A 24,459-nucleotide genomic window follows, 5' to 3' on the forward strand; every position below is an offset into this window, starting at 1 on the left:
AATGTATCTAAAACCTGACGCTTTTTCTTCTGCAATATCACAAAGATACGCCCTTTCCTCTGTTGCTCCACTGCTAAAACCCTGACTCAGGCCCTCATTCTCTCCCGTCTCGATTACTGTAACCTCCTGCTGTCCGGACTTCCTGCCTCTTACCTGTCTCCCCTACAATCTATCCTAAACGCTGCTGCCAGAATCACTCTACTCTTTCCTAAATCTGCATCAGCGCCTCTGCTGCTGAAATCCCTTTTCTGGCTTCCTATGAAATCCCGTATCATACATTCAATTCTCCTCCTCACTTTTAAAGCTTTACATTCTTCTGCTCCTCCTTACATCTCAGCCCTAATTTCTCGCTATGCACCATCCAGACTCTTGCATTCTGCTCAAGGATGTCTTCTCTCTACCCCCTTTGTGTCCAAAGCCCTCTCCCACCTTAAACTTTTCTCACTGACTGCCCCGCACCTCTGGAATGCCCTTCCCCTCAATACCAAGCTAACACCCTCTCTATCCACCTTTAAGACCCACCTTAAAAAAAAAACCCACCTGCTTAACAAAGCATATGAGTAGCACCGTGGGTAATACTATACACGATACAAAAAGCTTGGCCCCTTGCAGACGCAGTTACCAGAATGCCCTCATACTGTATCTGTATGTTCCTCCTACCAATTACATTGCAAGCTCTTTAGAGCAGGGACTCCTTTTTCTAAATGTTACTTTTATGTCTGAAGCACTTATTCCCATGACCTGTTATTTGTATTATTTGGTATTTATATGATTGTCATGTGTATTACTACTGAGATGCACATTGATGGCGCTATATAAATAAAGACATACATACATATATAAATAAAGACATACTGTGAGATAGTCGTAGGATAACGGGCAGCTTTCTGTCTAATATATAGAAGAAAGTGCAGACTTAGTATGGAAGTGATCCATTCCACAGTTTCACAGTTGCTGAGACTGTGGGATAGAAGATCTAGGCCAGAGATTAGTGGTTCTGGTTTTCCCTCACCTATTCTCCTAATCACTAGGGCCGTTCGTATAGTCCCCGCGACGGGTGACGTGACGGGACAGGTGACGTCACCCGTCGCCGCTAGCGAAAGTTATATTTCGCTTTGCGGCAGCGTCGCGGTCTTACTGGCATTTGATTGGTTCTGGGGCTGTCACATGAGGCGACAGCCCTTCAAAAATCAAACATTGCCAGCTTCTAAAATACGCTCCATCGCACTGTCGCCGTCGCACTTACTATAAGCGCACGCGGCGGCGGCAATGCATTTGTTTTTGGGCGATGTCGCCGTTGCCCATTGTGGGCACTATACGCACGGCCTAGAACAGGTATTTAGAGCAGAGAGGGTTACTTTTTCAGTCTCTCTTCTAGAGCCTGGATGCTGGGGCACGCTGCTCCCCTGTATCCAGTTTGGGGAGGACGCCCCCTTCATGAAGCATTTCCTGGACTCTGGGGACGCTGTCCCCATCTATCAGTTAAGCTGTGTCTAAAAACTGTGGATATTATTATGCTGTATCTGTATTGTATTGTATCTGTATTGTGACCCTAAATGAGAGGGTTTAAACTGGGGAACCAGGTTAGTTGGCCCAGCAACAGTTAGAGAGGCTTATTCTGCTGTGTAGTTAGATCCCTGAAAGGGACAGGTTTTATTTATATGATTTATTTGGTTTCTTAAAGTGACAGTGTGTGAAATATTATATCACTGATGAGTAAACCGCTGAAGGTTAATGACTGAGTGCCTCCTGCCTATACCTGTTAGTACCCTTAGTGGGATGAAAAGAAAGCAGGCAGAAGCCTGAGTCAAGCAATGTAATGCTTTGTATTATCCTGTTATTTCTCTAATTAACCCTAGAAGACTGTGTCGTGAAGAGCCCAGACAGACGTTAGCGCTACAAAAGAGGGGCGTTTGTCACAATACATACATGCATACACCCTCCCCTCCCCCTCCCCTACATCACACCAACAATGTTACCATGGGGTGAGGAGTGATCCTGCGCCCGTCCGCGGAATCTGCAGCTCCCTCCTCCAGCTCCCTTCTCCGGTTGGCCGGAGGTTGGATCCCGGAACCGACAGGAGGGAGAGTATTGCAGACAGTGACCGCCACGCTGCTGCCTGGAGAGCTGGGGACTATCCAGACACTGCTGCTGGCTCCCCAGCACCAGCTCAAAGGGGCAATCCCGATCGCCCGACAGGACAATCCGCACCATATAATATGAATTGCTATTGGTATTTAATTTCTTAGTAATATTAGTGGGGATGCTAGTTTCTATGTACGGTTTTGTGGTGTATTAATAGTTGTATAGGGGACAAAACTATTTGTATAATGTACACCATGAGTTAATCTTTTGTGTAAAATGGCGAAAATTAATATAGAATACTTAATAACACGTACAGTAGTCAGACAGTTCATAGTCTGCAGTCAATAAATTGCTTCTCTGACTTGAAAGGATGCAAAACTACATCTTGTGAGGTTATCTTGACACCCTTGAGGTGGCGTGAAATTTTTTTAACTTTTTAAAAGCAGTTTGCATAGCGGAGCTACTAGAAAGTAGTGGTAAACAAAATATGCAAGTTAGAGGCTTTTTTGAGAAACCATTCAGATCAGGAGAGTCAGAGTGAAACCACTTCTAAATAGCCTTGTGTACATGGATTGGACATGCGAGAAGAATAAAAAGCATGCGCCAATCCACTTCTAAATGGCACTTTAGAATCGGATTGTCACACTTCGTAGCTACTAGAAGAGGCCCCTTAATCTTCAAAGTGGCACTTATATATAACAAGCATAGACAGATTCGTGCAAAAACAAGTGTCTGAGTTCTGCATTCAGAAGTCGAGATGCTCCCTGCCTGTGAATGCAATGTACACACTAACATTTAAATGCTCTTTGCTCACAACATTATTCACACTCATCCATAAGCTGTAATTCATAAAACATATATGGGGAACAGAAAAGGAATCCTATTGATAGCAATAGGAATTTTTCCACCGGTATAAATCTTTTGCACTGGTTTTGCTTAATTTTTGGGCTCAAAAGTATTATTCTTCATGCATAGTTGAAGTGCCTCTTTGGACCTTATTTTATAAAGGTTTACACATGATAATGATCCAAACACAGAAAGACGCAGCGTTTTTGCAAAATTAGTACTCTTTTTCTTTAGTAATTCCAAGTAAGTGAATTCAAAAATAGTGCTTTTCCTGGTTTGCAAATAAGAAAGTCATGCTACTCCATGCACCCTAGTGCAGGCGATGCAAACTTTTTTCCCTGTGCCTCCCTGCCGGCGGTCACCTCCCCCCCGCGCCCCCCTCCCCCCCACTTACCTGAGCTCCGGCGTCATTTGACGCCGCGTTGCCATGGCGACGCATGTGGAGCCAAGGTAAGTAAAGGTTTACAGAAGCCCTGCAGCTCCCCTGGCACTTATTTAATTTCTGTAGTGCCTGTAGTGTAATTTAAGTATTTTATGTAGTGCCTTCGGGAAGTGCGCAGGGCCTCTGTAAACCGTGTGCCCCCCTACACGCAGTCTCGCGCCCACCAGTTTGCGCACCGCTGCCCTAGTACCATCAAGCTTGGACCTCTGTTCTAAATAATAGAAATGTGTGCACTGTTTGGTTAGAAGATTTGCAGGAAGAATTCAAGAAATCAATATTGTTGGAAAGTTGCATTCTGATTATTTAATATACTGCAACATTTCCTGCAGCAGACATTTTGGTAAAGGAAAATAGTTCAGACACAGATATCTCACATTAGTATTGGCAATGTAAAAATCATCTCCTGAGTATTGCACTGCTTCCTGTTACCCAGACGTAATATTCAGGGCCTTTCTCTTTCACACCTTGCAAAACCTATTTAAGGGTGTAGAAAAAGTAGACATAAGAACACAAGTTGTAATCGCTCATCTACAACTGTAGCAAGACTTGAAATATGAAATGTTGTTGAGTGGGAGGGGGGGGGGGGGCAGGTCAAGCTTGGTTGTGGTGAGTTGCTAACCCGGAGAGGGGCAGCAATGGGCTGTGATCTGTGGGACACCGCACTGATGAAGGCCTACGAGGGCTGTGCAGTGCTGGCACCTGCTGAACCTCATGGCGGACAGAACAAGAAGGGTCTGGCACCACTGGGCCCATGGTGGCAAGTTCTCTGCACTCACTGGGCCCGAGACAGCGGGTCTAGCTGTCAGCCCCCTGTTACTCATCTCCAAATGTTATACTATAGTCCTGTAAAAAAGTAATCAATAAAACTGCACTGTCATGCGCGTCACACAATACAGTTCCACGTTCTGGTACGGCATCAAATACAACAATTTTTGGTCATTTTTACATGTTTATATAACATATTTGAATACTAATGTAAATTAAAATGGATATTGAACAAAGGAAAATTGAGACATGTAACTGGCGATCTGATGGCACATGGTTAATTTTACTCGATAACCACTCCATGGATCGGTAGCTAACGCAGATGGCAATACTGCAGTAAAAATGTATTCAAAACAACACAATACATTACATCCAAGAGACACATTTTATGTAGCACATTCACAGTTTGAGAGCAGAGCACACATGGTGGAGCTTGATACATACACTCTGCTGAATTTAACCTCTCCCTGTATTTGTAGACTCCAGTTTTGGCAGCTGAATAACTCAAATATGTGATTTCTAAGGATTGATGAAGCTATTGCTGTACTATATCAGTAGCAAAAATGTGAATGCTCCTAACAAAAAATCCTAGATATAATATATGTTCTGACGCTAAGGGCAAGATCTACACAGCCATGCGGTTAATAGACACCTTCTGGCGCAAGGAAGGCACCTTACAGCCCATTCATTTGAATGATCTTTAAGGTGTTTTCTGCCACTTGAAGGTGTCTTCTGATAAGAGCATCACTTAGTAAATAGGCTTTTATCACTGGCCCTAGGTAAACTGCATCAACTACTTATGGTATACTGCAGGCATGCGCATACTGGGGGGGTACGCCCCCCAGGAGGGGCTCTAGATTTTCGGGGTGGGACGTGGCTGTTACAGAGCTCTCCGCCAATGCATTTAAATTGAATGGCAGGGGACCGCGCGAGGCTTCAGTAACACACTTTACCTTCCCTTCCAGCGACGCATCGTCATGGTAACCCAGCGTCAAATGGTGCCGCGGGGTCACTTGACATCACGTTACCATGGCATTGTGACGTCACGTGACCCCACGCGTCATTTGACGCCGGGCCAAGCAGATGCGAGGGTGCGCGAACCGCAGTCGGGAGCAGGCAGGGATGTGCACTGAGGAAAGTTTGCACGCTCCTGGTATACTGTATGACTTTAGTATCTATTTGTATTGACACAATGGTATCTCAAACCAATAAAAAAATATATATATTTTACAGAATATAAACTTTTAAAAGCTCCTTGAAAACTCCTATTTTAAAGGAAGCATATCTCGCATCCCCCTAACATACCCTTCCTTCCCTAAACCTATTGGAGCCAGCTGTGTGGCTGGTCCTAACTCAATACTAGCTAACACCCCCTAACATCCACACCCCAAACTGTAATGGGGCCAGCTACAGTATTTCGCTGGTCCAAACTCCATCCTGAGGCAGTTCCACGAGAAGCCACTTTTATTGGTATTTATTTGCACTAGATTGAAAGCTCGCACAATCAGGGTCCTCGTTACCTATTGTATCTGTTTGTGTTTCTTTGTCCTTATTTTTGTATGTCATTCTGTTTATGTGCAGTAATTGATATAATTCTGTTCCCCCATTTTACTGCGTTGTGGAATATTTTTCCTGCGTTATAAATAAAAGATAATAAAAATACTAATAATATATTTAGCAATGTTCAGTTTTCTCTTAATGAAGAGAGTAAGCAACATGCCAGAGAAGAAACCTCCCTTGATGCATACTCCTCTTCCTTGCCCACTGCTAAGCCTCATCAAGATAGCAGGAGCCCCATGCTTCTAATCCATCATTTACTGAAACCCCACAGGCTCAATTGAAACGAGAGTTTACATCTACTTGCTTTCGACTAATGCCTTTTCATAATTGAGAGTGCATTCAAGAGGGTAAAACTAACTTCTAATATGTCCCTTTCACTGTGCTTGGAACCACCAACATGTCTATTTCTTAGGCACAGCAAATAGGTATTATTGTCTGAATAGCTTTGTTAGTTAATGTAGTGGTGTGTTGTTGCTTATGTAATTGACATGTAATATACCGCAGCATTTGTTGCATCCATGCATTACAGATGATGGGGAATCATGGGAGAATTTACAGTATGGCATAAGAAGCATTAACTTCCACATGTAGCTTATGTGTATGTGAAACACATAACACAGAAAGACAATCTTATGATATTGTATGTCATTTTAGAAAAAGAGAAATAAATATGTACACCAGGGAATTAGTGATGACATTTTAATCACATACTTATTGCCATGAAGGGTTAATGTCAATAAATATGTGATCAGGATTCATCACTAATGCCCCGATGTGCCTGGATTCTCTCTCTGAATCATATTGTAGCCAGGTATTTCCTGGGCTACTAATTTTCCTGCCTAACACATAAGTCTTGGTACCAGCACAGGCATTGTTAGGGTTAAATGGATACCCTGCTGCAGTAAAAAGCTCCTTAGTGTGACAGGGGTGTGTGCCAAAGGACTCAGTACTGCCCACACCGGGACTATGACCTGGGACCCTCCCCCGGTAACAAAAAGGGGCTGCAGCTCTTTTTCCTCTGTCACAGAGGAGTATGTGTCACTGTTGATCTCCTCCTCCCCCTCTACCACTTGCTCTCTTGACCCCATTCCCTGCATCTTGTCAAACCTCTTGCTCCTACTCTAATCCCTACACTCACACATATTTTCAATTCCTCCCTCTACTCTGCTGCCATTCCCTCCTCCTTCAAGTATACAACAGTAATAGCCTTACTCAAAAACAACACGCTTGTCTCTCTAATTATTACCCTGTCTCCCTCCTGCCTTTTGCCTCTAAAGTCCTTGAATGCCTTGTATTCTCTCACATTTTCTCCCGACCTATGCTTTCCTAGATACTCTACAATCTAGTTTCTGCACTGCTAATTCCACTGAAACAGCCCTCACCAAAATAACTAATAATTTCCCTGCTACCAAAGACAAAGGCCATTACACTCATCTCAAACTACTTGACCTCTCTGCAGCCTTTGATACTGTGGACCAGCCTCTTCTCCTTCACATTCTCCATACTCTTGGTATCCGTAACAGAGCTGTACCCTGGATTTCCTCTTATCTTTCCCATCATACTTTCATTATCGCATTTACTAACACCTTCTCCTCCTCCTCCTTCTCTGTTTATCTCTCTGTCAATCTCTTTGGTGGTGTACCCTAGGCTTCTGTCCTGGGACCTCTTCTCTTTACACACTCTCTCTAGTGACCTTGTCACATCTCTTAGGTTCAAATATCACCTCTATGCTGTGTGTTGCTTCTATATTGATGATGTATGTGCACATAGACCCTAAGGGGCCTATTTAGGTAGCTTTCCAAGCGATTTTACATGTTTAACTATTCAGAAAGCTTTGATAACTTGGCAAAATCACATGGAAACAGCTTTTAATGACCGGTTTGTTGGGGTAGAGGGAGTGAAGGTTGTAGGTGCCCAAGGGTGGGTGGTTAGGCCTCTGTGTGGGTTGTGGAACGGGCTAACTCCATTACCGTAGCGGTTACTATCGCTAAGGTAATGACATGTTAACCCCTCCTGCTATCCACTTGGGAGGCCTCGCCACCCACCCCAGGCCATATACCACCTTCATAGTTGCCCCAGGAGGGGGTTTAGGCCTCCGGGAGGGATTAACCCCTCCCTGACCTTAGCAGTTACAACTGCTAAGGTAAAGAAGGGGTTAACCCATTTGGCGAGGTCTAAACACCCACCCTGGGGCAACTACCCTCCTCACCCAATCCCCTATACCATCAGCACCACACATAGTAGTGTGCAAAAGTGCCAATAGCCAACAACAGGGCTTCATCCTGGCAAGGGTAAGATACACATTGATTGAATTTAATTTAATTACATTTTTTTATGTTGCCCATTAATTGCCAATGTGGTTATCTGTGCCTGTTGATGGTATAGATAACCACAGTGACTATCAATGCATTTTTTGGCAAATGTTTGTTTTTATTTTATTGTAATGTATTTTTTTTTTAGGTTGCCAATGTGGCTCTTTGTGCACCCTTTGAGGGCATAGATAATCAAAGTGAGAATCAATGGGTTTACTGACTACTATTTATTTTAATGTATTGAAATGCCATTTTTATTTAATTTGTAATTTTTTATTTATTTCAAAACAAATGGGCAAAAGTCCTATTGAGTCAGGGCACTGAATCACCTTTTTTCCACTGATTCTGGATTACTTTGACAGGTATTCCTTGAGTCAGGAGCACCGGTAACGTATGTATTGTTTTTTCAATTTATTGGTGTGCAACATATTATCATTATTTGCAAAAAGTGCTATAAGCCATATTTGGCTACTAGTGTTTTTGCCCATTTGTATGTGTGGTGAAGGGGGAAGGAGGTTTGAGGGATTCGGTAGTTGCCACAGGGAGGGTGGTTAGACCTCCTGGGTGGGTAGCAGTGGGCTATGTTTAACCCCTTAATTACCATAGCGGTTAATAACTGCTAAGGTGATTAAGGGTTTACAGGCCAGTATCTATTTTTATTTATTATGCTGTTGGTGCCATGGAAGAGGAGGACGAGGATGACCTTAATACTGGCAGGGTACATACTAGTATTTACTATATGTTGGCTGGCTAATGTTTTATTTTTAACGGCAAATGCACTATTATCCAAATATGGATAATAGGGCTTTTTTGCCCATCACTGGATGTGTTGTGGGGAGAGGGGGTGTTGGGGGTAGAAGAGGGGCGTACTGGGGTGGCCATTGGTTGCCAATATGAATATGTATGCTCTGTTGAGGGCATAGATGACCACAGTGACAATCACTGAATTAAATGGATAGTGTATTTTTTTTTATCGTAATGTATTTTATTATATTTTATAGTAAAGTTACTGTATTGTTTAATTGACTGGGCAAAAGCGCTACCAGACATATTTGGCTAATAGCACCTTTGCCCATTCCTGTGTGGCAGTGGGGGTAGAGGGGGTGGATGATGGTGGTAGTTGCCCCAGAGTGGGTGGTTAGGCCTTGTGGTGGGGGTTAACCCCCTTCATTACCTTTGCGGTTGTAACTGCTATGGTAATGGAGGGGTTAATCCCTCCCGGGAGGCCTAACCACCCACCCTGGGGCAACTATAATCTTCACCCACCCCTTCTCCCACAAACAAACCAGGTAGTGGCAATTAAACTTGGCATTTAGCTGCTAAGGTAGTCACCCTGGTTTTATTTTCATTTAAATGACAACCAGACCGGAACCGCATTCCTTTTAGGTCTGGGGACACCCTGCTTCCTGAGGTACAGGCCCCAGTATGGGGTGCAGGTATCCCTGGCAAGTTTAATTCTCCCGCGTCATGTGACCGGGAAATTTAAACTTGCCAGAGATACCGGCACCCCATACAGAGGCCTGTAACTCAGGAAGCAGGGGGTCCCTGTACCTGAAATTAATGTGGTTAAGCTCTGGAGACCCGCTGCTTCAATACTATGTAATTTAAATTAAAATAAAACAATACGATCGTCTGTAAGAGCTGTGCAAGGAGATGCAGCTCTCTGCACAGCTCTTACTGACTGCAGAAATATGGCATAGTAAGATCTCTGAAAGAGTAACTGCTAAGTGGAGCGGTATGGCATTTATGTACCAAAAGGTATCTACCAAGCGATAAATCTTACTGAATACCGTTTTTACACAAGTTTCATACCATGAGGTAACAACATGCCAAACTGATCGATATGGCAGTGATCTTATCGAAGTTACCTGAATGAATAGGCCCCTAAATGGTAACCTCCTGTAATAGCCACAATTGGACTTACTGTATCATATTGGAATTGTTTTTGCGCGTCAACATTTTAGTGCTAAAAAGTAGTACAAACCTTTATAAAATGTGCATCATATATATGAAGGCTTCATACACATGATGCATCAAAATTAATTTCACACAACAAATTATGTATTGCGTATAATGTTGAATACCCGATTGATACAACTCAAATGAAAACTGTATTATGTGTATTTTTTTTTATTTAGAACTAGTCTCCGTAAATATATAATAATAGTGTCATATAATTTATAATAGCCATACTGGGAATATAATATGTTTTGTTAGCCTATATAATGAAACATCCGTGCTGCGTCATTAATTTTTGGGGGATACATAGCAATTTCATTCTGTGATAAAACTAACATTCTTATTGGGGTTTACACCAAAGTTGAACTTGACAAAGTTGAACTTAACACGTTCTACCATGTTTCTGGCACACTGAAACAGTATTTTTTAGTGAATAACATTAACATTTGTACGCCTGCCGCAATCCTTTTCTGTGCTCAACAGCAATGAGAAAACGAATAAAAATGTTTCCGGTTAGTACATAGATCAATGTTTTTCAACCGGGGTTCCTAGGAATCCTTGGGTTCCCTGGACATCCATAAAGGGTTCACTGCAATTTTCTGGTCATTTGAAAATCGTATCAAATGCAGAAGAATGTACAATGCATCTGATCACAGAGTTGCTATTGGAGATGGTTGGGGATTCCTCGGAATTTCACTTAGGTTTCCTTGACCAAAAAAAAGGTTGAAAACCACTGACATAGATGTGTGCAAGTGCAATTTAAAATGGGATTTCTGTGCACTCATTTTGCACCAAAAAGGCAGTGTTTGATACTCAGTACATAGGCCCCTATCTCTGTCAGTTACAGATGTGCTAATCATAATCATGCACCTTCAGGCTGATGTGCAACTTAAGCCTTAAAAATACTTACAAGTTACAGTATATACCTTACACTGTGATGAAAACAGTGGATGCAGCAATTAGCCTGTACAATTGAAAAATAGGACTGAACACAAAATGCATGGGGGGGGGCATTATGAATAAAAGCAGATAGAAGCAATGGGCACTTCAGATTTTTAATCATATGAGTATATATATATGGCCATTGTATCATGGCCAAATAAGAACATTGTGATTGAAAATGTGATGTGCCCATTCCAACTATCTTCGTCTGTTAAACCACTTAGGACAATTAAAAAAATTAGGAGCACTCACAAATCCAAGTATGTATTGCAACGGATGTACATCCTTCCACTGTAAAGGAGTAACAACTGGAGACTAAACGTATGAACAGCACTCAAATTGTGGTCTTGTGAAACAGCAAACAGGGTTTATTGAAGTAATCTATGTTTGAGCCCTGCTGCGAGACACAGAGACACACAGAGACACACAGAGACACACAGAGACACACAGAGACCTGAAACCTATTGGGTGGGTTTTTAGTGAACAAAAACCCCCCCAACCAAATCTGCCTTTTTGAGACTGAACCACCGAAATCCACAATTGAAAGGAACTGGCCAATCTGTGGTGGACTCGAATTCTGGCAATAAATTTGCCCATCTCTACTCAAAGCATATTGAACTGTATGAAAGTTTGCTCTGATTTACCTCTCAGGATTATAAATGAAGCAATGACTTTTATTGTTATCTTGATGCTAGGAGTATCATGTTGTGAGATACCTCAATGTGAAAGCTTTGCCTCAACTTATTTCCAGTGAAGTTTTTTTTCCCTGTTTCTACAGTATGCATTAGGGCTGTTATATAGTGGCCGCATGCGCTACGTCGTGCGCGCGTGCGGCACTTATAATTGGCTGAGGTTAGTCAGCCCTTCTATCCAAGGACCGCGCACGTACAGCAGTGACCGTGCATCCGGCCTACAGCAGGGAAGACGGGGAATAGAATGATTTTGCTCCGCTACCGGTGCTGAAATGTATGTATATGTGTGTGTGTGTATATATATATATGAAAACACAGAAAAAGAAACCTCTAAAGAGCACTCAGACAATTTATGCAAAGTAATAATAGTAATTTATTAAATCAAAATATGATGAAAAACAAAAAAACAGCTGACTGAAAACCTGCCTGACTAAGCAACAATAAATTGAAATTGGACAAACCCAAGGAGAACTAAATTACCATATAGGAACAAAACATAATATGATCAATACCTAAGATGATATGACCACCATGGGGACAAAGTACCCATAGTGATCTGCAACCGGCCGGTCGTATTGAATGGATACTGAACAAAAAATTAATAAAGGAAAATAAATAATAAACCTTTAAAGAAAATAAATAAACAAAATATGGTAAAAAATAACAGGCATGCTATACCAGTGTGCGGGGCACTAAATAAGGAAGACCTGTAGGCATGAGACTATACATATAGTACATGGCATCAAAAACATTATTTGAAAGGTACTTCAGTGACCCAAACACAGATGTCAGAGGGAAACATATAAAGGAGAGAGACCCATAAAATTAAAAGCAGTGTTATAACTGCAGATAGATAGATTTATAGGAAGATACTCAGCTCCTGTGAGATTGTAGTAACACTGCAGTCTCTGGTAAACAAAGCCACGATCAAAGGATTACTTCCAAGGGTAAGCAAAGTCCCACCAGGGACTGGGACTTTCATGCTGCTGGCCCTGCCTGCTAGCACTCTATTTGGACTTTATCCTTACTTTGCTTACCCTTGGAAGTAATCCTTTGATCGTGGCTTTGTTTACCAGAGACTGCAGTGTTACTACAATCTCACAGGAGCTGAGTATCTTCCTATAAATCTATCTATCTGCAGTTATAACACTGCTTTTAATTTTATGGGTCTCTCTCCTTTATAAGTTTCCCTCTGACATCTGTGTTTGGGTCACTGAAGTACCTTTCAAATAATGTTTTTGATGCCATGTACTATATGTATAGTCTCATGCCTACAGGTCTTCCTTATTTAGTGCCCCGCACACTGGTATAGCATGCCTGTTATTTTTTACCATATTTTGTTTATTTATTTTCTTTAAAGGTTTATTATTTATTTTCCTTTATTAATTTTTTGTTCAGTATCCATTCAATACGACCGGCCGGTTGCAGATCACTATGGGTACTTTGTCCCCATGGTGGTCATATCATCTTAGGTATTGATCATATTATGTTTTGTTCCTATATGGTAATTTAGTTCTCCTTGGGTTTGTCCAATTTCAATTTATTGTTGCTTAGTCAGGCAGGTTTTCAGTCAGCTGTTTTTTTGTTTTTCATCATATTTTGATTTAATAAATTACTATTATTACTTTGCATAAATTGTCTGAGTGCTCTTTAGAGGTTTCTTTTTCTGTGTTTTCATATTTACTTTATGCCTCTAGCACCGCCTAGCAGTTAATTTTTCTGTAATTTCTTTTCAGTTATTTTTCTGGTAAAGATAGGTTTAGATAATGCATTTATTCATTGGTTGTTGATGCGGTATTAATTTTTGTGTTTGTTGTATATATTTATATATATATATATATATATATATATATATATATATATATATATATATATATATGTGTGTGTGTGTGTATGTGTATGTGTGTATGTATGTGTGTCTGCACAATGTTAATACATATTTTATTTTTACCAATGTGTTTTTTTTAAATAAATAATAAATTACACATACATACACATATACATACACATATACATACACATACATACATACACACATAAACACACAGTGCCTTCTCAGCTCACAGCATACACACAAAAAGCATGGGGCTCGTGCACGCGCGTTCGCACTGGCACGCGCGCGCGCATTGCCGCACACGCTATATAACAAGCCTTTGTTGAATCCACAAGGTGTTCATCTCTGCATTTAGGAGTTTATCGGAAATGTTAGAAAGACGTTTGGCATTGGTAGAAGCAGACAAGAAGTACATTTATACTGTATGAGCTGTGTCACACGTATGGACAGCTTGATAAATAGCTGTTAAGTGTCTTAATGTAACTCTGCAAAATCTTGTGCACAAGAAAAGAGCTTATGGATACAACTCTACCGTTATCTAGTCTGGCACTAATACTTTTCTGTCCAGCAGGTGGAATCCTTCTCTTAATGAACATAGGGGCTATGCACTAAGCTCAATGGGTTTGCGTTCTGATGTTCAAAAAAAGCACGTCCGTTAAAAAGTGAGGCCGGATACGCGATTCACTAAGGCCTTCAGCCCATTTTTTAACGTACGTGCTCAAAACACCCACAGCGTACGTGTTGCTTTCCCCCCCCCTGCTAGCGTTCTTAAACTTCACGTACGCTAGCTGATAGAAAAAAAAAGCCGCATGTAACATTTGCATGGAGATTTGCCATCTCCATGCAAGGCTGTTACAGGCGATCGTACACTAATTAAAATCATTTTAATAATAGTGTACATGAGCAGGGGGTCTCCGGAGCTGAACAGCATTGGTTTCAGGTCCGAGGACCCCCTACTTCAGGAGATACAGGCCTCGTTATGGGGTGCCGGTATCTCCTGCAGAATTTCAATGTCCCGGTCACGTGACGTGGATGCTTGAAAGGGCAGGGGATACCGGCACCCCATAATGGGGCCTGTATCTCCTGAAGTAGGGGGTCCTCGGACCTGAAATCAATGCTGTTCAGCTCCGGAGACCCCCTGCACATCTACACTATGAAACACATTTATATTAAAAAAAGAATTAACAAACATCAATACACAACCCCTCCCCCCCTCCGCCCTAACACATACAGTACAATAATGGGCAAATTACTATTATCCAGATATGGATAATAGATTATTTGCCCATTATTAAACACTGCATTAGCATACCTATATAAAGTAAATAAAAACAGTAGCCAGCTAATCCAATGCATACAAGCAGTAACAACATCAACAATGAATTAATTAAACCATTAACCAATGAAACCAATTAATTCCTAAACCAACTCAAAATTAATAGTAACACTAACCAATCAAACCAATGAATTACTACAACATTAATGAATGTAAACATTAAAAGACAAAGAAATACATTCAAACAATATCTGAAATAACCATAAAACGCATTAAGTAACGTAATACAACATTAACTACAAACGAACACCAATCGCAAACATTTTATTACATTAAGCGGGAAAAAACATACAACCACATCCACATAAGAAATTGAAATTAAAAAAACCAACAGCAATACCAAGCCACAAATGCCCCCCAAATATTGTCATAATAATGTATTAATCTGTACCCTGATTAATATATTATCAGTCAATGTGCCTTCCCCAAAAAAATCAAAAAACACATCCAATGAAGAAACCTGTAAAAAGAAACATTTACAAACATTCAATATATTACTTACCATTAGAAGCGGTAGCCCTCCGACTCCCGGGTTAACAGGAAGCTCACGTACCTTGAAGGCCTCCAACAGCATCCAATGCCATCCGCCATGAAGATCCGGATCAGGTACCCAATTTCTTCTTTTTCTTTCTTTAATCACCTTCTTCTATCTTCATCTGTCACCATTTCTTGATCTTCTTTATCTTCTATCTTCATCTGTCAATCCAAAAAACCCCATGGTAAATCCCAACCGATGTTGCCTCGTCGTCTTCTTGGGCTCAAATGAGACCTCATGGCCTTAAATAGGGCTTGTGACGTCACATTTAGCCTCAAAATGTTAACAGCCACCTGATTGGCTGTTCAAACCATGTTCCGACTTTAATTTTTTTTTTTTTACATGACGTCACTTAAAGGGAATGATGTCAGCCAATCAGAATGGCTGTGCTTCATTTGCCTTTAAGATGATGTGACGAAGCCGGCGTCACATGGTATTTCAGCCAATCAGATCATGGGAACCAATTCCACACTCTGATTGGCTGAAATACCATGTGACGCCGGCCATCTTGGATTTAGTGAAGTCATCTTAAAGGCAAATGAAGCACAGCCATTCTGATTGGCTGGCATCATTCCCCTTAAGTGATGTCATGTAAAAAAAAAAATTAAAGTCGGAACATGGTTTGAACAGCCAATCAGGTGGCTGTTAACAATTTTGAGGCTAAATGTGACGTCACAAGCCCTATTTAAGGCCGCAACGCCTCATTTGAGCCCAAGAAGACGACGAGACAACATCGGTTGGGATTTACCATGGGGTTTTTTGGATTGACAGATGAATATAGAAGATAAAGATCAAGAAATGGTGACAGATGAAGATAGAAGAAGGTGATTAAAGAAAGAAAAAAGAAGATTTGGGTACCTGATCCGGATCTTCATGGCGGATGGCATCGGATGCTGTTGGAGGCCTTCAAGGTACGTGAGCTTCCTGTTACCCCGGGAATCGGAGGGCCCCCGCAGCTATTGGTCAGTAATATATTGAATGTTTGTAAATGTCTCTTTTTACATGTTTCTTCATTGGATGTGTTTTTTGAATTTTTGGGGGAGGCACATTGACTGATAATATATTAATTTGTACCACTTTAGGGTACATATTAATACATTATTATGACAATATTTGGGGGGCATTTGTGGCTTGGTATTGCTGTTGGTTTTTTTAATTTCAATTTCTTATGTGGATGTGATAGTTTGTTTTTTTCCCGCTTAATGTAATAAAATGTTTGCGATTGGTGTTCGTTTATAGTTAATGTTGTATTATGTTAGCTAATGCGTTTTATGGTTATTTCAGATATTGTTTGAATGTATTTCTTTGTCTTTTAATGTTTACATTCATTAATGTTGTAGTAATTCATTGGTTTGATTGGTTAGTGTTACTATTCATTTTGAGTTGGTTTAGGAATTAATTGGTTTCATTGGTTAATGGTTTAATTAATTCATTGTTGATCTTGTTACTGCTTGTGTTCATTGGATTAGCTGGCTACAGTTTTTATTTAGGTATGCTAATGCAGTGTTTAATAATGGGCAAATAATCTATTATCCATATCTGGATAATAGTTATTTTGCACATTATTGTACTGTATGTGTTAGGGGGGTGTATTTAGTTAGAAATAATGTTTAGTATTTTTGTAGGCACAACATTGGTACCGCAGGCCCGCGGGTACCCCGGGACTCCAGCGGGGACCCCGGGATGGCCGCGGGGTCAGCCGGGGACACCCGCGCACCTCCGGCCTCACTCGGGGATCACCGCTGGGTCAGCCGGGGACACCCGCCGGCCTGTTGTATGGGTGTTGCGCATGCCAAAATGTAAAGCAAGAAATTTTTCAAAGTCCAGCTTTTTTTGCATCTACCTTGAGCTGACGTGGTCTGTTGAACGCAACTTTCGCGTACGCTAAGGTTGCGTTGCTTAGTGCATCCCGCTTAAGGGCAGAATTTAACGCAAACAGGGTAACGAACGAGTAAAGTTGGACTTAGAAAAATTTCCTGAAAAAGGTCAGTTTTAGAGCGCAAAGTGCCTGTTTGCGCGGCTTAGTGCATCGTGTTCAGCGCAACATCACGTTCTAAGAGCACTTTGCGCTCTAAAAACGACTTAACAGGAGCTTAGTGCATGACCCCCATAGCCTTTTTTGTTTAATAGAAATTGCAAGGCAGCTTGCTATGATCTTTAAAAAAAACTCCTTATTTTTCTGGCAGCTGGTTGCTTAAACCTTACCCTGCAGTTTTGTTGCAGGATTAGCACACAATCTATGCTTTCTATCCTGAGCTTTTATCATCATCTTTTGAATGGGTATAATGGAAGCAAGGAATAATAGGAACTGGGTTACTATTGGATAAGGGCCCCACTACTGTAAATTGAACTTAATAGGTTGACAGGTTTGATAGGTAACAATACCATAAGAGCCATAAAGCTAAGGGATTAAAGACTTCAATAAAAAAGAACACAGTTGTATGAATACTACAAAATCCCTGGTGTTCACTCTGTAACTATTACTTTGTCACAGTTTTTTTCTTGATAATTAGGAGTTGGCAATCTGAAATACTGTAGTACTGCACTTACCAACAGATATAGTCCACACAGCAATTATTTTGGCGAAAGCCTTAGTTCTTGAGTTGAAGCGGCTGTGATGGATGGGGTTTCGTATTGCAATATACCGATCCAGAGAAATTGCACAGAGGTGCATGATAGAAGCAGTCGAGAAGAGTACATCCAAATAAATCCAAACAAGACAAAGGTTCCTATGTAGAGGCCATTCATAATCTGCAAGGTAAAAGCAATTATTGTAAATCATTGGATTCAGGTCTTTACAGTCATAATCTATTTTTTACATCTTGACATGTAGGTGTTATTCCAATTTCCAAGGAACTGTACAATACCATTTGAAGGCAGGCCAAAAAGAAAAATGGAAATGGTTAGCCAACATGCAGTAACAAGAACCTTATTAACCAAAAGGATATGGTATAGGTAGTATACTTATAAAAATGCAAAACTTCATTAAAATAGTTAATACATTTAATAATTTGCAGTCAATTCCTTGTTTATGGTGAAAAAAAATCTTGTTCGAGTAGTAAACAATTTTTTTGTAAAAAAAAAAAAATACAAAAAAACCTGTGTGTGTTATAGTGATAAGTAAACCTGTAGCAATGTATAAATACAGAAATACAATCTGCTGTGTCAGTTGCAAAGTAGCACTGACAATGGAGACCAGCGCAAGACAAGCAAATTAGATTATGCTTCTTTATTCAGTCGAAACTGTTCAACACTTTTTGGGATATGTATAAAGGTCTCATAGTGTATAATGCACATAATGGTAGATGTGGAGTTCAGTTTGTTCTGCTTGCATCCACAAGTGTCTATATTGATGTAGTTGTAGATCATTACTCAGAGCACCTTACTGTATACTAACTCATACTTGAGGGAGATTTCTGATAAAAGCATTACAATCAAAGTGTAGGTCCTAGATACAGAATTGAATATTCATAATTTATAAATGCATCTACCGGTATACGTGTATCTGGTAACTACTCTAATCTGATAACCTTCACCCCATACAAGTCGCACACATTGAGCAGCGAAATCTTCCATTATATATTGATGTTTAGAGATGCATGTTCAAAATACTTCTTTAACATGTGATTTAAAGTTTTTTTTGTAGTGTATCTTAAACCATTTATGAGGTTCATTGTGACATTATTGTGCCCCTTAAAGCCCTAAACTGGCTATAAAAACTGTTCTGCATTAAAACAAAAAGAAAATGTATACCTGGTTTAAGTCCCAATGTGAGCTCTTATTGTGACCTTGGGCAAATCAGTTTATCTCCCTTTGCCCCAAACACTAAAAAATTAGATTGTAAGCTCTACGGGACAAAGGTTCCTGTCTGAAAAATTATAAATACAGCGCTGTCTATATTGCCAACATTATGTGAAAAAATATTATTTTTACTATTATTATTCTGTAGTCTGGAGAAGCTTTAAGGATTTATCTTTTCAATGTTCAGATCTTTTGTTACCAAAGGCTACAGAGATACAGAACATCCAGCAAGTGGTGCTGCATCTCTGCAATAGATCATCTAAACCTGCTGTCTTGTCTCAATGGTACAACTGCTATCTATCTCAATGTTAATCATGCTTAAAATATATATTATATATGTATATGTATTATGGTGGGTGAAAAGGTGACTGAAAACCCTCCACAGTATAGCATATACTGTAGCAAATAAAAATATTACTTGTGAGCCCATTTACATGTCTTAGACAGGTCTGCAACCTGCTTTTCACCATTATCACCTAGCATACAGTGCTTCCACTTCAGCAATGGATTCTGGGAAATTATATGCAAATGAGCACACAGTGCCACCTTTTGTCCTAAATCCATGGATTTAAGACAAAAAGTGGCATGGTGTGCTCATTTTCATTATATATAATTGTTTTACTAGAACTAGTCTGATGACAGAGAGACAGTGGTTAGAAAAAAAACAATTGAGGAAGCTCCCTGTTGAGGACCGAAACGTTGGTTTTGGTGTCCTGTTATTCTTAAATATAATTGCTTTTTTCTAACCTGCTGCCTGTCATCGGACTAGTTCTGTTAACTATATATTTTTATGTTATGCTCTGTGACAAGCATCAGGATTATTGAGGAGACTAGTGTGCAATACTGTTACATTGTGATATATATATATATATATATATATATATATATATATATATATATATATATATATCACTTTAGAACATTGTTATTCTTATGTTCTTACAGTATGTGTGACTCATGCCTAGAAAAACTATAATTTCTTTCCACTACATGTAAAGGACTTCATTAAATGTAAATGTCTGCTTATAATGCATATTGTCTTGAATTGATATTAATGTCACATTGTAAACTTCTATTAGCATGAGCATTCTTGCCTATTGTATGCATGTGTTAAAATTCACAGTTTAATATGCCATTTGCTATTTTCACACCACCCACTGTCCTTCGCAGTTGAACACTGCTGCTTCCAATTTGACTAATCGGATAGTCATTACAAATATAAAATGGATAATGCAGATAATTTCTCAGAGTTGAGCAGAAGACATTGTATTGGAAGTTATAATCTCCAGTGCAGTACTGTACATGCCATATTAAGCCTCCCATGTTTCTCTCAAATGCTTCTGCACTGACAGGGTTTTAATGAGGTTCGCACATCCCTCACTGATATGGAACCTTTTAATTTCACGCATTCAAAATTATACCAACAAGGGACAAGTTTTTCTGGTCTATGGGGTTATCATAATACACAAGAGTGGGGGGTGTATGCAAGCAAGTGTATATTCTTTTTAAAACTGTTTTAACATTTTACGCTTTTAACTCCCCCCTAGTTATGTAATTGCAAAATAATTAATTATGGAAGATTGTTGCAATCTGGGGACTGTGAAGGAGAAATATTTCCCACACACACGTTTCTATGTTAATTATCTACAGTATACGCACCATACAAAAATAGAACTGTGATCAACTACAAGTAAGAGGTTCATATGTACATTTGATCTGAGAAAATATACTATGTTTATTTGACTGAAATAATAATTGTATTCTGTTAAGTACTGTAAATGACGGTTAAGAGTCTGATTACGATGCCAAATATTGGGTACACTAGTAATAAACTATAGCAATGTGTGTGTGTCTGTGTGTGTGTGTGTGTGTGTGTGTGTATTCACTGTACCATGCTTGAAAACATACTATACTTATTATGCTACGTTGATATTGGATAACCCATACCTATGCTCACAAATCAGTGGAATAACATATAGCTCACATATATTGCTAGTTAATTTTTTCTCTGATAAAGTAAATATAGTTGTGTGTTTTTTTCATACAGATATACTGCAGTTAATTTCTTTCACGTTACATTCCATGGGCCTTACAGAATATACGAGTATGTAGCAATTTCCTCTAACACGGAATCCCCAAATGCAGCCCAATTAAAACTTCTTAACCGATTCGTTGCCTGCAGTGCCTACAAGACATCACTGTGCAAAATACTGCAGGCCCTGTTGGCAAACGAGAGGTTGAACAACTGCTGTGCATTGTACTTTAGATAGTTGATACTTACCATACAGCATGTTTAACATAGAGACGGGCATAACAAGGCAGCCCAAAAGCATATCAGCTATGGCAAGGGACATCAGGAAATAGTTGGTGGCGTTCTGTAGCTTTTTCTCTAGTGACACTGCCAGAATGACTAGTATATTCCCAGCAATGGTCACCACAATCACTGTAACTGTCAAAAGAGCTGGCCAGTTCTTTTCTAAAGAAAATGAACTTCCCTTTGATGTGAGATGTGTTAGATTTTCCGAAGCCATGGTCCAGTTAAATATTTCAGATGTGTTAGCTCCTCCTGCTCCAACATCACTTCTGTAAAATCTTCTGTCATGATTCAGTTGGATCAAGGAGCTCTTAGTAATATTCACAAACTTCTCCTTATCAAAAATATCCATATTTAAACCTGAGTTGTGCAGAGAAATAATCTGAAAGAAGAACAATGAATAACTTTTTTCCAGCATTGGTCTTTTTTTTCTCTTTCACTGGCGAGAAATCGAAAATGATGATGACCCTGAGTTTTTACATTGATTCTCTTTGCTTTTCAATCCATTTATTTTGGAAGATCAAAGCAATTAAAAGAACACATTCATTGCCACGAACAATGATTTGAGGTTCAGCACATTTTTCTTCTGTTTCTTTTAAAGTCAAGCATCAGAACAGAGATGTACAGTGTTCAATCCATGATAAGGTCTAAGGCTTCAGCTGAGGTTAAATAATATGGATTTGGAGTTTCATAAAGGACAAGCACATTCCAAATGGAAACCATTCTTCTTTTTTGCCCATGATGCCCTTCTATTAGAATCTGACAAAACACAGTTGAAAACATAACAGTATTAGAACGACCTGCGAAGGGAACAGAACAAAAATCTAAGTTGTGTGAGCTACTGTACTTCAAAAAAAAACATGACCCTAATATTCAACCCTTGTAGAACTGTAAATCTCTTAATTACATACCATGTTCATTATAATGACTAATTAAGTCTCAAATGTGTGTATGCAAATAACCAGGTTGCCTGAATCGTTTTACATTCTCCCAAATAGATTAAAATTGACTCCCCCTATTGATTATGCTGTTGAACGGCTGTGTTTAAAAATAACATCTGTAAAACAGAGACGTTATTAGCAGAACATGAGTAAACTGTCCCTATCACACAACACAATACTCAACACAACCCAGCATCTTTCTACATTACACATGAGAAAAAAAAACATTAAAAAAAACCAGTACTTACATAATGAAGACACTTATTGCATTAAGTGAATTCCATGCCAGGATGCATCTTTACTACAGTAAGCCAGTGTTACAGTAGGTCCGTTTTCTTTATAACTCCTTATGCAATATTGTTCCAGCCACAATTTCATTGACTTAGCAAATGCATGTCAGAATGAAACCAGCCCCTGTAATGTGGATCTTGTTTTTCCTTCCCAGATCTGTCCAGCTTGTTGGCTTTATCTTTAGACATTGTTATGAAAGGCTATGCATCCAAAACCACAGTTTTCTTTCAAATAAAACACACATGGCACCATTACACTAACTAGAAAGAGCAGTCTTCACAATGGGATTACATACTGATTGCAACTGGAATGTAATTTCTTGCAGAATGTCTTGTTCAGTTTTCAGACCTCCCACTACATAACATGTCATAAACTGCTAGGTAGCAACAGCATAAAGGAGCAGACCCAATAGTTGTTTATCTACTACAGTTCAAGCTTTGCTGTTCACTATAGTTGTCTCATATTAGAAAAGATACAGAAAAACTAGCATTTTTAAGAATGATGCAAAAAAGGTGTGTGCTACACATACAGTAATACAGTGTTGAACAAGGGACATTGAAAACATAGCTAGAAACAAATGTATGCTTGAAAATAACATGTATTTGTATCACATAGGGTAACCTAACCATATTGTATATGGTATTAAATATGATATATTTTTACATTTTTAGGTTCTCTTTGGTTCTTTACTCAGTTATACACAAGCTTGCTGGCAAACTGGTGGAAATAAAAGTCAATTTATACAAAATCTAAATTTAGGATTTTCTCCAGGGACAGTATTTGCACAATTATACATCAGCTCTCTGAATAAAATATTCTCCTTAGGCATGTTTGGTGATTTATCTATCCCCAGCAATCTATCTGTTGTAATATTGTTTTGTTACATAATTTCTATAGCTCAACATGATACCATTACAATCTTTAGGAACCTTATCAGTGCCAAGAGGGCTTGCAAAACATTTACTTAAAACAGCTTTGCAGGCTTCTTTGGACACTAAAGACATTATTACATGCCTTATCTTAATTTCAAAGTCAATCTACTTCCATAGTATGATGAAAACATTAGGGTCTATTTATCAAAGTCTTCAGGCTACAAAAATTAGAAAAAAAGCTTAGCAAAACTTAGCAAAAGAAAAACATTTTATTGGATAGAACTACTGTAAATACTACATACAGCAAAAGCTTTGTTATGTAGCATGTGCTGGACATGAGAGGTGGCATATAAGCACAAATTCCGGTTAACGAAGATTATAGGCTAAAGCAGTAAAATTCCAGGCATTACTGAAATCCCTGCTCTCTGATTGGTCAGAATTCCGGGCATTATTCATTCAGTAATGCCCGGAATTTTTGACAACTTGCCAACTCACCTCAAAGCAGAGAAGCAGGGGCTCACGCTGAAAAAACCCGGCAAGTTTAAATCTTAACTGCAGCACCTCTGCTCTTCTCACTGATCACACTGAACAAGCAGCACAAGCAGCCTCTCTCCCCTCTCTCCCCCTAGTGCTGTCAGAAGCTGCCTTGTCCCAACTGGTAACTTTGTTGCTTGCAACAAAGTAATATTTCTCACCACATCTATTGCCTGTGCTACTGTAAAGTAATTTGTATTTCTTTTTATTTAGTTATAGTTATTATCACAGTCCCCCCACTTCTCTCCCACGCCCCCTCCACCCACCTCTCCCCCTCCATTCCCCCCAATTCTCCCCCTCACCCCTTTTCTTCCCTCACCTCTCTCTTTTCTCCCCTCACCTCTCCCCCCTCACCTCTCCCCCCACACCTCTCTCTCCCACTTCACCTCTCTCTCTCT

At 39.7% G+C, this 24,459-nt stretch overlaps 1 protein-coding gene across 2 annotated transcripts in view; it reads right to left on the reverse strand.

Annotated features, from left to right (window-relative positions):
- Positions 1 to 23,024, reverse strand: part of HTR2A (5-hydroxytryptamine receptor 2A) — a 77,441-nt gene extending 54,417 nt beyond the window's left edge. The window contains exons 1-3 of one of the 2 annotated variants that reach the window (XM_075591150.1): positions 22,613 to 23,024; positions 21,391 to 22,182; positions 17,859 to 18,059 (exon numbers count right to left, since the gene is read on the reverse strand). In XM_075591150.1, coding sequence (XP_075447265.1) covers positions 17,859 to 18,059; positions 21,391 to 21,841 — 652 coding nt within the window. In that variant the 5' untranslated portion in view covers positions 21,842 to 22,182; positions 22,613 to 23,024. Of the gene's footprint in view, positions 1 to 17,858; positions 18,060 to 21,390; positions 22,224 to 22,612 lie in introns of both variants that reach the window. The other variant, XM_075591151.1, reaches the window with a different exon arrangement.
- Positions 23,025 to 24,459: the final 1,435 nt, after the last annotated feature.

Source organism: Ascaphus truei, chromosome 3 (assembly GCF_040206685.1).
Source record: "Ascaphus truei isolate aAscTru1 chromosome 3, aAscTru1.hap1, whole genome shotgun sequence".
In the NCBI taxonomy this organism is placed as follows: Eukaryota; Metazoa; Chordata; class Amphibia; order Anura; family Ascaphidae; genus Ascaphus; species Ascaphus truei.